Source organism: Harmonia axyridis, chromosome 6, assembly GCF_914767665.1.
Source record: "Harmonia axyridis chromosome 6, icHarAxyr1.1, whole genome shotgun sequence".
Lineage (NCBI taxonomy): Eukaryota > Metazoa > Arthropoda > Insecta > Coleoptera > Coccinellidae > Harmonia > Harmonia axyridis.
Genome location: NC_059506.1, coordinates 18,458,743 through 18,475,803, shown reverse-complemented (window position 1 = coordinate 18,475,803; position 17,061 = coordinate 18,458,743). Strand labels below are relative to the sequence as shown.

Below are 17,061 nucleotides of genomic sequence, written 5' to 3'. Positions count from 1 at the left end.
ACCTTCGCGATACGAAAGGCGTACGAGAGGCCATTGCAAAAATCTATGATAAATGGTGGTGGAGATAGATAAGATGCGGGATTAGATCTTTGGATAATAGTAATTGGCTCGTATAGGTCTTCGTTAAGGGCCATTATCGAGGGAAGACAGTGTGGATTTTCACATTGACGAAGATGAGGCTGCTTCATTGTGAAAAAACCGTGACTTGATCTCGACATATCGGTATTTGAAATGGTGGGGGGCAATAGGAGTTGACTGGATTGCTAGATCGGAGATTCTCAAAAACCACCACTGGAGTATGAAGGTTTTCGAGTTCACAGTTAGCTGTGTATTCTACCGAAGTTGTAGTAACCACATTATAATATACAGAATTTTTGACAGGCCAATTTTTTTTTGGCAAAATTCGATTTTATTATTCAACATGGTTGCTTTCGAGGGCGATACATCGATTATAGCGATCTTCCAACTTTTCGATACCATTTTTTTAGTACGATTTGTCTTTCGCTTCAAAATCAGCCTCAGTTTCATTGGCGCTAAATTTCTTTCCAGCGAGCATTCTTTTGAGATCTGAGAACAGGAAAAAGTCGCTGGGGGCCAGATCTGGCAAATACGGTGGATGCAGAAGCACTTCGATGCACAATTCATGCAATTTTGCCATTGTTTTCATTGATTTGTGACACGGTGTTGTGACATTGTCTTGATGAAATAGCACATTTTTTTCTTCAAATGGAGCCGTTTTTTAACGAGTTCATCCTTTGAACAATCCAATAACGCTATATAATAATCGCTGTTGATGGTTTGGCTCTTTTGGAGGTGATCAATGAATATTATAACCTTGCGCATCTCAGAATAATGGTGCCATAACCTTGCCACCTGACTGTTGTGTTTTTCCTCGCTTTGGATTCGGTTCATCATATGCAGTCCACTCAGTTGACTGTCGATTGGATCACAATTTACTATCCTGTATCGCTATCCAATTCAATTGGGTATCATGTGTCCAAACAGAATCAGATTTGTATGAACGCATTCAGGTTCCAGAAATATAAATACTGAACTGATTGCAAAGTCCGTATTGTCAAAGCTAGATTCATATTAACGAAAAGTCCATTTCTATTTCAAATAAAAAATTATTTTAGTGTTGATAAATAATGTTTAACTATTTTCACATTCATTAAACTTGCAATTGTCAGATTGCACATTTTGAATTTTATTATCTCAAGATGCAGGTATACTATTCAAAATAAAAATATTGAGATCGATTATCCGGGTTTTAGATCATAAAAATTCGTATTTTACAATTCTGCATTGTTTCTCACTTTCCAAAATTATTATATTTGAAATAATGCACCAAAACTTGACTATCTAATATTCTCTGCTGGTAGTAATAACAAGAAAATTATTATATCCAACGTTTTGTAGAATTTTTTATAACAAACTCTGTTTATATTTTTATCTATCAGATATAAACTCAATTTTTTTTCAATTTATATTCAATATGCAAGTTACCTCTGTATTCAATGTTTGAAACATAAGAGAAAGATACGTTCTTCTTTGAAATCCCTTTCACGGTTAACCTCGCAACTTATTTCGTATTAATGCAATACAAAACATCTTCGATTCAAGCATCACTTAAAGAGGCTGTTAGGTACGGATTTTATCTGCAGCTAAATGCAGAATGGACCGATAAATTTGCTCCAGTCAACTCGGCTAGACTAAATACTACCATAAATGGTGGTACGAATGAAATTATGTACCGCAAACGCCGGTTTGTAAAAGTTTTTATTTTATTTTTTGCTGTCCTGGAGTTTCATGAAATTTAAATGGAACCCGGGATAATATTAAGAATTATTTTTAGGGTGCACTTATTTCTGACCTACTTTCCAACCGGCATCCTAATATAGGGGTAGATCCCCGGAATAAGTCTTCAGAAAATTTAATGTAGTTACAATGTTGGATAGAGACCCATTATGTCTCAAGAAAATTGTAGTTTCGTTGAATATGAAACTTTTAACTTCAATAGACCTCTAGGGAAATGCATTCTTGATGCTGCGGATCCTTCGGGTATTGAAGTTTAATTGCCTTGAAAGTTACAATTTCTTTTAAATAAACCTTGCCAATCTTACATTATGGTTTATTACATACAGATTAGACCCGTGTAATGTTTAAGTGGATAAATGATATTATTTGTATCCATTTCAAATTTATTGATAAATGAACTTTCGTCTCGAAATTTATAGGTTACTGCATTCGATCTATCTATTTATGTTTGCCCTTCATGCATTTCTACACCATCCATTCGATGGCCATGACACTTTGAGAAGCTTTTTAGTACATACTCTCGAAGGTTTTTTATTCATTTTCGAGCCAGAATGAACATCCTGCAAGTTATTCACTTGATAAATCTTGAACTTGCGCATTCGCCAATTTGTAGTGCTCAACTTTTTCAAAAGTGCTGTAATTCATCAAGTGAGTTATGACCATTACCGCAAGTAATGTCTCTTTTATAATTTTGACGTTTATAGGTAACTTTTGGGGTTTACCAATGAAGTTTCTCTATTTTGTATTTTAGTATTTATTGTTATAGTCGTAAATAAAGTATAGTATTCAACTCGCAGCAATGGTCATAATTCACTTGATGAATTATAGTAAACTGCAAACTTCATCTACGTGAGTTATGACCTACATTACCGCTCGTTGAATAATATACTATTAACTAACACGATCTTTTAGATGAATAAGATCCATAAGAAGTGTATGTTAGTTGAGAAATGAAAAATAAGAATGGCTCTGATGAAAAATACTCTGAGTGACGTGTGTTGGACCATTCTGCTCGTGTCTTTCGCAATGAGAAAGTAAAATTGCATTACATCTTTCAAAAGTTCTCCTCAATTGTTTACGGTTTTGGGCAAGTAGATCCTATCTTTTTCATTTTTCCAATAATCGGTTTTTCAATGGACGTCTAAAGGCCCGACTCGACGTTATGCTAATGGGCCGGTTGCTGATTATATCCTTGTAATGGTTTTGCGGTTTTCCGTCTTCGGCGTCGCATTCCAAGTCTATTAAATTTTCGATTATCTTCCGATATCCGTTCTTCTGATCCGATTTGGGATATAATCCCGGCACGCCAGATGAGAATCGCGAGTTCTGGCTAATAGGAAAGGCAGAAATTAAATTGCCTCAGGTGATTCATTTTCGATTTAACTTTTGTGTCATTGAAATGTGGTCATAATAAAAACATTTCGTCTCGATACCTGGATGCTAAACATAAACCTCAATTTTTAGGGACCTTACGAATGGAATTTATTTATTTGTCCTTATTCTTGAGGAGATTTTAATATCATAGCTTACTACCTACTACAGATAGAGTGGCACAAGTTTGACTTGAATGTTTGAGATTGACTTGAGTTTGACTTGAAATCAAGTCGAACTCAAGTCTTTACTTTTTGTAAAATTTAGCTATCCAAATATCGAATTTTAGTTTCTTTCTGTGTTTTCCTGAAGTCACAGACTACTCCACACAGTGAGGAATTGCGGTTTTTCCTCATTCAAGGTTCTTCATCGATAACTCTTAAAGTATTCATTTTGGGTATAAGGTTTGCTTAAGTAATCCCCACTATTTTTGTACGTAGAATCGACTGAAATAATAAAAAATAAAGGTTTTAATTTGAAAATCTTGAGTTTTGATGAATTTGAGTTGTCCAAGTGCATGATCTCCTTATGAACACCCTGTACATTTTTGGTCTAAACCTCAAACAGTCTTATAATACTACGTATTTGCAAAATCGAAAAAGAAAAAAAAAATTTAGTCCTCATCGCCACCATTTTTTTTCAATGAATCCTATGAACTCATGAACCGTTGAGTTTTTACCCAAGGTATGGCATATTGCCGAAATTGTCATAAAAAAACCTATCTAATGGTGCAATAATATACTGGGTGTGCCATTTGAAATGAGTAAGTAGTAGTCTGTTTCCGATATAACCGGAAGTTGTAGAAATCTGAAAATATTCTAGGGAGAAAGATCATTGTCTCAAATGTCAATATGCGAATTTGCAGCTCAAAATTATGATTAGTTTTCCAAAAACGTCTAATAGGACAACCCGGTGAGTAACACAATCATCACTCAGCTTATAATAACGGTAAATATTCGACTTTCGATCAGACAACCAATAATTGAGCATTTTTGAGCATTAAAAAAAGTCGAATATACATGTTTTGTGTGAAATCTCATTGTGTGACTTGCACTCAACAGATAACCTGAAAATTCCTATTTTTCAAGTGTAACGAACCTGAGTGCGTGTGAAAGAGTAGAAAACCAGCCAACCATGTTCTATCTTCATCTCGGTTCTTCATGGGAGTTGGTTTTGGTGTTCGTCTCATTATACGAATGATCCTTCACAGCTTTCAGTGTGACATTGTACCTTACTGCATAAATTACGAAAAAAATTTTGATAGTGGTTACTGTAAATAATGGAATTTGAATATCCTAAATGCATTTGTTTTGATGTCAACATTCGTCACTCCTTGTCTGACGAGAGATTATAGCAGTAGCGTAACATAATTTGATTAATTTCGAAATTATCAATTCATGCCCAAAAATAGTTTAAAATGTGATTTATTCATAAAAATTCTTTCGTGTTTTAAAAAGGCAATGTTTTTCTCAGTTTAATGATTTAGCTATCGTGAAGTTATGAAAAAAGGATTCCTGATAAAGCATGCAACAATCAAATCAGGATTCTCCACGCCTATGGCTCGCACATACAATCGTCTAACTCGATTGTGATTGGCAACACTAAACTCCATCTCTCTTGTATTCGGGATCGAGCACAAATGTTTACTTTCCGTTCCTTCTATTTATATTCTAAGGGTTTCTAACAATCATTTTTTTTTCAGGAGCACTCGACTCTCATCGGACAAGACGAAAATTTCGGCCCTGTCCTTCTATCCGTGAAAACGGAGAACGTGGCCAATCAGGAACACACCAGAATCCTGCTGCGTCTGCGCACAGGCACCATGCACGAGATCGTACCGACGTCGTGCCTTGGTTCCAACCCTACCCCGGCCAAGATGGCCAAACTACTCAACGACCAGTTGGACGTGGAAAATTTCGTACCTGTCATGAGTCCGAAGAGCACCAGCCTGATAGCCAACTATGACGAGCACGTCTTGGTGTCGAACTTCAAGTTCGGCGTACTGTACCAAAAATATCGACAGACGACAGAGGAAGAGCTGTTCTGCAATAACGTAACGTCACCAGCCTTCGACCGGTTTTTGGAGCTGTTGGGACAAAAGATTCAATTGAAGGATCATAAAGGGTAAGTAGTGCTTAGGTCGATAAAGGATCAGACGCCTGATGAAAAATGGTTGAGAGGGATTACCACCACGTGGTTTTATGCGTATCGTGTAGGAAGTGGTACATTCACTTCTCCTTTCTTTTTTCGGAGCAAATAAGTAGAGAGCAGTACTGTACGACGACCTCCACAAAATTATAGTTTTACTTCTTCTGTAATGATTTTTGGTATTTTTTTTTCATAAATCTTTTGAAAATATGTCAGTGCTATTTTTTTTATTTTTCATTCGCGAATTAAAAATGTTTACTCTCTTCCATGTGGATTATTGTTTAAGGAAGTTATGTGTAAATCCCATGAAAATCGGTTGTTTGTAAGAAGAAATATCTCTAATTCTAATGAGCAGCCACGTAGTGGTGTTCCCTTTTAATTGTGTAAATTCAAATGTTTGTAGTGTGTGCTCGTTTAATAAAGGAGCATAGTGATCATAGTAAAGAATTATATTGGAAATAGACACATTGCAAGTTACTCGTCTATCTATGTTTCCAGTTATTCAAATCATCACGCAACCTAGTAGCCAATGCAATTGGTAATTTTTTTGTCATCAAGAGATTTAACATTGTGGATTATTATTCAATGTAATGTTACAAATTGTCATAAGCATACTTTGAGTTCCTTATTTTGTTGCGTTGTTATCTTATAAGGATACCTTTAGCCTTATTATTTTCAACTTTATTATACATTACTTTACTTCGTTTTTCAACTTGTAGATTTCTTGCTTGTTTTACTGTTGCCAATTCGAAGTCAGTACTCAACTTTCGGCTTAATGATCCCTATACTCACATTTCAAAAACTTCTCCTCAAGTTTTCAATTATATTTTTATCCAATAGGTATAGGGGAGGACTTGACATAAAAAATGGACACACGGGCGAAGCGGCAATATATGAGGTTTTCAAAGAACGTGAAATAATGTTTCACGTTTCGACCATGCTACCATTCACGGATGGAGATCCTCAACAGTTGCAGAGGAAGAGGCACATAGGCAACGACATAGTGGCTCTAGTGTTTCAGGAAGAAAACACCCCTTTCACACCTGATATGATAGCTTCTCACTTTTTGCACGCATTCATCGTCGTACAAGTTTTTGAAAAGAGTCCAGTTCTAAGGTGAGTGAAAACAAATCTCTAAAAAAACAATCTTCTGCATCGATGAATTTTCTATAGATAATGGCCAGTTGCGCCATTTGGCTAAACATTGATTAAAAATGTAAAGATTGATTACTTTATCATTTCTCTTGCACTATCTTTTAAATGACGTTTAATGTGGCCTAATCACCGATTACACTAAACAGGAAAACGTTTATCTTCCCTATTAGTTTTAAACAGGGTTCTGCGCATAGACCTAATATGAATTTGATATTAGGTATATGGTTCTGCGCAAGTCAGAACGTCGAAACATTTTTTCTCTATGAACATAACCTAATTATGTCACATTGTGTGTTTCTGTGTTTGGTTTTGTGAGGAAATTCAAAATTTAAATATGGATTCAGATCGTGAATTATCATTCAATGACCATTTATAATAATAATTTAAAATTTATGTTAACTTTGCCATCACAAGAGCAGAGAACATTATACTAGAAAATTGAAATTCCTGATTTCTCTATAATCACCGTCGAGATTTTTCAATGTTGCCTAACATATCTTCTGTTTAGCTAAACATAGGTAGAAATTATAAACATCTCTTCATACTAAACATTGATTATGGAAACAATCTTTATTTTTTTATGGTGCTATTGACCCTAGGTATTAATGATATAACCAATGGACAGTTATTGTATTCAATTCAACAATACAGTTTCAAAAAGATACTGAGTATCTGTTTCGATGCTGCTACTGTCTCCTAATAAAACATCCTCTCCTTCTTTTGGTTGAGTTGAGCAGTATCGTTCAGCTCTAAAAAGAACGATGAATGAAATGAAATATCTAAGTCACGTGACCAATAGTTCACCAGCTTCCGTACAGTATAATAAAATATACTCGAGACATGTTCCTCTATATTTAACCGGAAAAAACCGGAGATAGATGACCCTAAAAGTACATAAAATATGACCGAAACTATTAAGGAGTCTGGTACAAGGTTTAGCCGATGGAGGAGTTCCGCAATAATAAAATTGGAGTTCATAAATGTTCCAGAACGTATTGCGATACACGAATCTACATTTTACATTTGCCGACACGCCTACAAAGAAACAACTTCGCAGCAGAAGAAGGCACGAACGTAACCCTTCAATCTCCTTCTCGGACAGTGGTGTCGCTGGGAATTTTACAAAGGCGGAAATGAAATTATAGGCTTTTTATTCGTTCGTATGATTTCAATGGAAAGTTATTTTTATATTTGCCATATTTTTTGCTATACATAGACATACATAGACGTACAACTTTGTTTTCGCCTTCTTTTTTTGTGCACTCCACTCAGCTGACTGTCGATTGGACTCCGGAGTAAAATGGAGACATGTTTCATCCATTATCACATGCCGAAGCAAAAATTCAGGTTTATTGCACTAAGACGGCTTCAAACACTGCTCAGAATCATTAACACGTTGTTGCTTTTGATCGATTGTGAGCTCGCGTGACACTCATTTTGCACACAGCTTTTTCATTCACAAATATTCGTGAATGATTTGATGTACACCTTCAGATGATATATTTACAATGTCTGCTATCTCGATCAACCTCACTTTACGGTCATTCAAAATTATTTTGTGAACTTTTTTGATTTTTTTTATCAGTGACTTTTGGGCGTCCACTACGTTCGTTGTTTTCGGTGCTCATTTCATCACGTTTAAACCTAGCATACCGATCAACGATGGTTGATTCTCCTGGTACAGACCCCGGAAACTCTTCATCAAGGCAAGATTCTGCTTCAACTGAATTTTTCCCGTTCAAAAAGCAATATTTTGTAGGATTTCACGTATACCTACTTATGCGTTTCGTCCCTGGCACACACACCGGACTCATCAGTGTGACTTTGGTATAATTGTGTGAGCCGTGTCACAGACGCTTGGGGAATTTATTATTATCGGGAGCCGCCGGGATTCGAACCCGGGACCTTGTCGTATCTCGGTGCGTGAGTCTACCTCTTAACGTCTAGGCTACCGAATGCTGTGTATATAGTTGCTATGTGGAGCTTTATGACGAGCCGCCACATGACTCCCTCCCCAGTGACGGAGGAACGAAACTTATGCGTGTTACGAGGTCATCGGTGCAGCGGGGTGATTGCCGCCTAATCAGAGCTGCACCTCGCGGCATCGTGCGGACGGTGAATGCCGCCTATTCAGGTCCGCTATACCGCGGCAGACCAAGGAGCACGTATTGCACGTCATGGGAATGGGCGTCTAGAGTTTCGTTGGAAATTGCAGATATATGGGAGCTATGCATCAACCTTCTGCTTTCCAGGACACATCGTTAAGATGGCCATTCCCATCACGTCGGGCTTGCATGCTGTGACGACGGAAACACGAGGCTCGGCGTGCCATCGGCTCTAGTGTCCGACGGACACCCCAGTAGCCGTAACGTTGAGCGGGGCAGTGAGTCGCCTCTGCGCTCCAACGCCGCAGTTTTCCGCCATCACGTCGGGGTCACCAATGTAGGATTTCACTATGCCTACTTATGCGTTTCGTCCCTGGCACACACACCGGACTCATCAGTGTGACTTTGGTATAATTGTGTGTGCCGTGTCACAGACGCTTGGGGAATTTATTATTATCGGGAGCCGCCGGGATTCGAACCCGGGACCTTGTCGTATCTCGGTGCGTGAGTCTACCTCTTAACGTCTAGGCTACCGAATGCTGTGTATATAGTTGCTATGTGGAGCTTTATGACGAGCCGCCACAATTTTATCAACACACGAAAATTTTTTTTCAAATAAAAGAAGTAGCTACACTCAACGCAATATATAATAAACTAATGGTCGTACTGCCGTCAAATTTTGACACGTATCGTTTGAAGTTTGGTACTAACTAATAATCATATAGATTTAATACTAGCACGGCCATCTGTGCATCAGACCGGGGACTTTTCAATTGGCCTAATATATCAACAATTCGGAATTCAAACAGAAAGACTCCAGTCGATATGCCCGCTTCGAAGTTTTTGCTGTCGAATTCAGAGAAATTGAAAATTCCACGTGCGAAAAATTTTTTTCTACCGCCGTCCCTGACGTCAATTCCTATTTCAACTCGCAATTTCGCCAGGCAAAAACGTTCGTTACGGCCTATTCCGCGGCGAATACATCAAGAGACATGCAAATATGCATGTAAATCGACACTTTTATCTACTCGGGAAATCGCTTATGCGAACCTCGTTTTTCCGACGTCGAACACACGGACTTTTGCTCCGCTAGAGGGCTAACGTGCAAATGTCAAATCGAAATTAAACGCTCACGAGCGCCCCATAAAAACGCAGTGGTTTCTGGAATAATAACGTATATGGTGAGATTTGGGAATGACGTAAAGTGACAGAAAATGACAAATTGACTGACAATTGACGCTTACAATATTTCTTTGCGGAAACATTCTGACAGTCTAAAGTTGGCATTCGATAGTGAAATCAAATTTTGGTAGGAATTCAATTTATAAACCTTCGTGAAAAGTAACTTGACATAAAAAGCGTTTCAGCGCTCGTCGTTAATGCGCCGTTTGAGACCACATACCTGTATATAGGTAACAGGCCATTTGAAGTCCCTGGTCTACCATATTTTATTATTCAACATAGCTGCCTTCGAGGGCGATACAGCGATTATAACTATCTTCTAACTTTTAGATCGCATTTGTGTGGTACGATTTGTAATTCACTTCAAAATAGACCTCAGTTTCGGCGATTACTTCTTCATTGGCACTTAATTTCTTTCCAGCGAGCATTCTTTTGAGAACAAGAAAGAGTCACTGGGTGCCAGATCTGGCGAATACGGTGGACGCAGAAGCAATTCGAAGTCCAATTCATGCAATTTTGACATTGTTTTCATTGATTTATGACACGGCGCATTGTCTTGATGAAACCACTTTTTTTTTTCATCAAATGGGGCCGTTTTTTAACGATTTCAACCTTTTAACGATCCAATAACGCTATATAATAATCACTGTTGATGGTCTGGCCTTTTTGATCAATGAATATTATACCTTGCGCATCCCAAAATACTGATGCCATAACCTTGCCATTATGTATGGTTGGTAGAATTTATTTCAGTGACGCATTAAATGAATAAAGTATGTATACAATACGTTTATCAAATAAAATCTGAATGTAGTATGTAGGTTTCATAAAATTTAGGGTTTTTTACTCCTTACCATTAAGATGGAGCAGGTCTATTTATGAAAACAAGATTGGAGAAAGAAGTTGTGCTAGCCGATCAACATGAGTAAAAAAAAAATAAAAGTATCAAAATCAATAGTAGGTATGTGTATTTATAAAAATGTATTGGGATAAAGTCTCAAATAGAGATGTGCAAGTTATATCATTGTACCTTGGAGATTATTGAAAAGTTGAAACACAAGCTCTAAGAGTCCTAAGACTTCCAGTAGAAATAGAGAAAAATTTACCAGCGATAAGAGTAGACACAGATTCGCCAAGAAAATTAGAATTGGAAGATTCCAAAAAATTTTTCTGCATATATTCTCTTTGTGCAGGTTCCATTGGGAACATACCATTGAATCAAAATAGTATGCTTCATTCGTGGCCAATAGTTTACTGAAATGAAAAGTTACATGACACCACATCGATCGTTAGATGACTCTACCAGTCATGAGTTATAACTATAACAATTTGTTATAATAAGTATAACCAAATCTTCCTTTTTTTCAGGTACAAAGTGAGTGTTACTGCCCGTCAAGACGTTCCGTTCTTCGGCCCCACCCTTCCGACGCCCGCGATCTTCGATCATGGACCGGAATTCAAGGAGTTCCTCCTGACAAAGCTGATAAACGCGGAGAATGCCTGCTATAAGGCGGAAAAGTTCGCCAAGCTGGAACTAAGGACGAGAACCTCGCTGTTGGAATCACTGACAGAAGAGTTGAAGGACAAGACCAATGAATTCTTGGGAGGTGGTGCGCCTGGCACTGCCCCCGGTACTCCCAAGGGCGAGTCCGGACCTGGGTCTAGGTTCATTGATACGGTGAAGAAAGCATGGAGCGCTAGGGTGAAGAGCAGCCAGAGCGTCGATCAAAATCTGGCAAACAACAATCACGAGAGACTATCGAAGAAGTCCAGTCAGCCGACAATTGCGGAGACAACGCCATCTGTAAGTAGATTTGCTATTTTCGAATGAAATAACGAATACTTTTGATGGTGCTACGTGCCACACAATCAACGAAACAATCGCAACTTTGTAAGGAAAGTTTCTTAGCCGTGTTATTTCTCGAAGAGGTGATCACAGTTGGCCACCGAGATCTTCTGATTTAACACTTTTAGACTTTTTTATTTAGGGCCACGTACAATAATAAGTGTATACCAATGGTCTACAATCGACTCAAGACCTCAAAGATGAAATGCGTAAAGTTGTTGAAGACATACAGGGGCAAATAAGTGTTTTTTATTCTTCTCCTTACAAGATTCTGACTCCCAAAGGTAGTGGACTCTTCTTTGATATCAGTTTGTGATTGAGCTTCGATTAATCTTTTTTCTAGATTGCCTCTTCTGTACTTTGTCATGCTTCTGTTTTAAATTCTTTGAATTCCCCCCAGATTAATTGATTTTCGGTACTTGGGAGTCTTATGTTTCGATTTTTAATATCAAGATCACTGGCCAGGGATCCTATAAATAGTCCATTTTGGCTTCGATTTCATAATTTGTCCATAGATTTTTATAACTGCTATGCCAAATCAATACGTCTATCGTACCTGTAGTTTTGTGGATATAAAAGGGTTCTTCTTGAAATTTTGACCAAATATTAACTAATTATCTTATCTGCTAAGTTTCTCAGTTTTTGACCTCTTCTGTTGTTCCACTGTAGATGCGTTTAAGTCTCCTGCTGGTATGTTTAGTGGGTCGTTCATTTTGGAAGAAATATGTAATATCTAAAATGTTTAAAACACTGGTGTGGTCACTTACTATTGAAAAGCGCTACCTTAACTTACAGTGACTTAATAAAACACAGTGGCGATAATATGTTCAAATTGAGAACCATATGGCCTAGCCATAAAACTTACGAATACAATTGATAGAACTGAACTTACACTTTGTCGAAATTGAAATCATTGGGCCTGATAGTATTTGATGGTATCTCTTTAACAGCCTGTCTGCATCCACTCCTGGACATAGGCCTCCCCTCTGAATTTTCCAATTTTCTCTACCTTGAGCCAACTGGTGCCAATATCGTCCGACCTTTGATTTAATGTCATCTAACCAGCGTTTTGGTGGACTTCCTACACTTCGCTTATGTTCTCGTGGTCCCATTGTAGAACTCTCTTAGTCTCTTTGATGGTATATGTATATAGAACAAATTTATTCAACTGAAGAATTCTACAGTGTCTCAATAAAATGAGCCTTACATTTTGAATAAATCCCAAAAATCAGGTAAACGGAGACGTTGAACGAACAGCTGCCATATTTAGACTCAGAAACCGACAGCCAATCAAAAACGAGACCACGCGTGTCGCCACTGTGCCTCAACTTATTATTTTATATCTGCCTCTTAAGGGGGCGGTATACAGAATAGATGTTGATATATCCGCTAGCTGGTACTTGAATGTTATCCTTAATGCACTGTTCTCCCACCAAGATCAACAACCCCTAAATTTACCTTGTTTTTTACAGAGTGGTCGATCGATTTCGAAACTATCCAGCCAGTCGCTCAATGAGAAAAAGTGTACGAACTCTTCGACGGCTTCATCGCCCGACCTGACCGCGCATGCGCATATACGGTCGCCGCTTTCGGAGGCCAGTGACGCATCCTCGTTTACCAGCGAGGACCTGGAGCTGCCTGCTGCAAACTACGTGGACAGCGACACCGGCCTAGAGAGCATGTCCAGCGCGGAGACCACGGCCAAACCTTGCAGTGTATGCAACGAGAGGCCCGGTAGTGTCTCCGTTGAACTGAACGTAGACGACTTGGTCCAGGAGGTCAGCACTCTCAAGTGCGACAAGCTGGAACTTTTGAGACAGAATGTGGTAAGTAAGAGGAAACTACACTGAATAAATTTATGTCAACAACAACGCTATTAGAGTTTTGTTTTGTAATACTGCCAAACCATATCTCGTAAAGATTAAAAAAAAGATAAACATGTAAGGATAGAACCTATGACCTTGATACCAACAAGCCGGCACGTCAAGTTCGCAGCTATGTTGCTAGAGTCTATCTACATGTTAAGCAAAGAAATTAAGATATTTTAGATTTGTATTTTGACTTCATAAGCCTTTTTTTCAATTCAAAATTGCAGATCTATATGTGAAATCCTATGACATCCTATAATTACAAAAATGGAAAAAAAATTAAGCTTTCAGGACTGGAAAATTCAATAATAATTAAATTAATAATGAAATGAACATCATACAATGATCTAGTCACATTATTTTATGATTATTGGAAAAATACTAAATATTATCTATATTACTAGATATGACAAATTCCACAAAATTTTTATTGTAGTGATTGATTCCATTCAATATAAAATATTTAAAACTGTTAATGGAAAAAAGGTTTTTTTACTAAATATTTTTCCAGTTATGAATTTATGAATATTTCCTTCGGATTTTCGAATCCGAAGTTTTGTGAAACTTGCCAAATGACTCATTGAATTAATTTGTTTCAGCATTGTCAAAGAGAAATCAAAAACCTCAGAGAGAAAGTATTCAGTGTTGAGAACAACCTTTCACTCAAAGAGAAGGAAATCCTTAGGCTAAGGGACCTGCTCAAGAATTATAGTCCTAACATCGAAAGATCTCCTATATAAACTACATATATGAATCTCCTGATTTGCATTTATTGTCAGATATTCGCCTATATCTGTTCAACTCTGGAAAGTATTATTTTTTTCTCGGAATGGATATTTTTCGAATGCAATTTACCTTTAAGAAGAGAGAGTATTCAGTGTTGTAACACCAATTCAAAGAGTAATTATTGTTTTAATATTTAAAATAATTAATTACTGCTTTTTTATTATATAAGTAAAATGTCTAACAAATATGTCAATTCAGTGTTGCACCAGATAGAGAAATGCTGCACACATCAATTCAACACTGTGCAAGAAATATGTTTTGTGATAATCTTTTTTCTTATTATCTCTTCGAAATTACCTTAGTGAGGTAACCACTACTCATTCTGACCTCTCCTCCCTATCTAAATTTCTTTATATCTTTCTATTTTTGAAGAAATATTTCTTCTCAAAGTTATGGTTAGTTGAGTAGTGAACTGAATATGAATGTGTACAAAATAACTCTGAATTAATACCTGAAAATTTTGTATAGATTGTTTTCAGCTATAAATTTAGACATTTGGACATTTTTGTGTTCTTTGAAAAGTCATTTCTTCTTTATTTTTTAAGCTTTATTTATTTCCTGTAATCTCTGTATATTATAAATCTATATTATATAGAAGTTTACCAACAAAATGATACCAAAGTTGACATTCCCCAAAAATTCTGTTTCAGAAAGATTTAATTAAATTATTGTATTGTAAATATAATCGAAAAGTACCTATTTTATAATTTTTAAGTTTTCTTCTTTTATATGTATAAAAATGAGTTTGTGCAGATATTGTTATAGATTTGTAGATTATTTCTTTATATGTTTGTTTTTGATTATATTACTTCCTGCAATATGAAAAGTTGTAAGCAAAATAATCATTACCTATTATTATAGAGTTTTTGATGTAAATAACATACTTCAAACGATATCTTCTATTGTGTCTATTTGTTATGGTCAAACCAATATTTATTTTCTCATAAGCACTTTATTGAAATTTTTTTTTTGGTTGTGGTAGAAAAGAACTGTTATTTACATTTCTAGAAACATTTTCGATTCAATCATATTGACTTTTCAGTGCTAGAATTGGATTTTTCTTTTTTTTTTTTGACCAATGGTTTGATCATTTCAATCTTTAATCTTTAAAGAAAGCTATATATTGAAAAACTAACCTTTTTCTGCCTAGTTTTCTATCGACTTCGAATGGCCTTAATTAAAAAAATATATCTTCAATCCGACTACTTATCACACTTTCACTTGTGGATGTTTAAGATAGAAAATGTAACTTACAGAACTGATATCAATCTTGCAATATGTCGATTTTTTTTCGGATCTCAAATCCGAATTAACGCCTGGTTTGTACATCGATAACGTGAAATAATAGACGTGTTTCCCCTTTTATATAGGTTATGTATTTCATTTATGTACCTTTACTTGTCTTTGACATTTTATTGCAAATAAACGTATAAAATACTTAAAAATACTTTCATTTCATCTTTACCTACATCATATAAAGTTAAAAATATACAGATTTTTTTTATTAAGCAGGAGGGATCCTCTTGGACGAACTAGTCGAATTTTCGGGTTGTGCAGATTGTGTGCTCAGTTATCCGTCCGAATTCCGACTCCTTTCTAATTTGATGGTGTCGAGATGCTTCCCACCTGAACAGGGTTCAACTTCCTCAGATTGGATCTTATGATTGGTGCCCAGTCTTCCTTGATCTTCAGAGACGACATGTTTACCCGATTCGGAGTGATGGCCATAAAGGCTGTTTCCTCCCTATTGATCTTCCTTCCTTTGATATTATGGAAGCTTCATCCTATTTGATCCTATGTTCCTCATCCCAAGCATGTTGGACTAGCCTGGATTTACCTGTTTTTCCCAGTCCAGCTAGTTTTTGGTGCTCTTTGACTCTTGTGTTTGTCGATTTTTGCAAATTTATTTTCTTATCGTTCAGACTAGAGCATACTTGAGTGTTCTGTCATAGAGGCATCTGGCTACTCCCAATTTGGTGTTGAGGTTATGGTTAGACTCGAATGAAGATACTGATCAGTGTTAGTTAGCTTCCTGTAAATCGTGGTTCGAGGAATTCCCTTCTGTTTATGTACGAGCACATACAGGAATGGGTTGATTATTTTCCTCAATTTCCATCGTGAATTTTATGGACTCATTTATGTTATTGAGGTGTTCTAGGAATCCAATAATGGTCTCTTTTCCATGAGGCCAGATTACGAATGTGTCATCCACGTATTTTGGCCATAACTTCGGTTTTAACTCATATTGGTCCAGTACTCTTCCCTCAAAATCTTCCATATATATGCCTGCCAGTACAGGGTAGGGATGTGTCGTTCACGAACGAACGAATCAAAAGACCCGGGTCTTCAGAACGAATGGTTCGATCGGGTCGTCTCTCTGAAAATGATTCGTTCGTTCGATCCGATCCGAATGAGCCAAACTTTCACATTCAGTTCATTCAATCTGAGGATCTTTTAGGACCCAAAGATCTATAGAATGGTTCGTTATCCGAGCCTAGGTAGATGGGTTTCGGTTTGGACTGACCTTAAAGCAACATAAATATGGTAGTAATAAAATACATCCATTTTGCAAATGAATCATCGGCTCGGCACTTGGCACCCGGTTTTGAAGAAAGATAATAGATAGTAAAAGAAACTGGGCTCTGTTATTGCACTCTCTTAGATGCTCCAATTATTATTTCTTGAAAATGTTATGGTCTTAAATATTTTCATTATTTTTCGAGAATTTCTTTAACTATACAATATTCAAACCAAACTTTGTAAAGTTGATGTAAATGAATAT

The 17,061-nt window shown here is 36.8% G+C and overlaps 1 protein-coding gene across 11 annotated transcripts in view; it reads left to right on the top strand.

The window, feature by feature from the left end:
* Nucleotides 1-15,724, top strand: part of LOC123682992 (rap1 GTPase-activating protein 1) — a 514,048-nt gene extending 498,324 nt beyond the window's left edge. For all 11 annotated transcript variants that reach the window (XM_045621871.1, XM_045621882.1, XM_045621872.1 and 8 more), the window contains 5 exons: nt 4,892-5,313; nt 6,178-6,453; nt 11,148-11,583; nt 13,098-13,451; nt 14,093-15,724. In XM_045621871.1, coding sequence (XP_045477827.1) covers nt 4,892-5,313; nt 6,178-6,453; nt 11,148-11,583; nt 13,098-13,451; nt 14,093-14,233 — 1,629 coding nt within the window. In that variant the 3' untranslated portion in view covers nt 14,234-15,724. The remainder of the gene's footprint in view (nt 1-4,891; nt 5,314-6,177; nt 6,454-11,147; nt 11,584-13,097; nt 13,452-14,092) is intronic.
* The last annotated feature ends 1,337 nt before the right edge of the window (nt 15,725-17,061 follow it).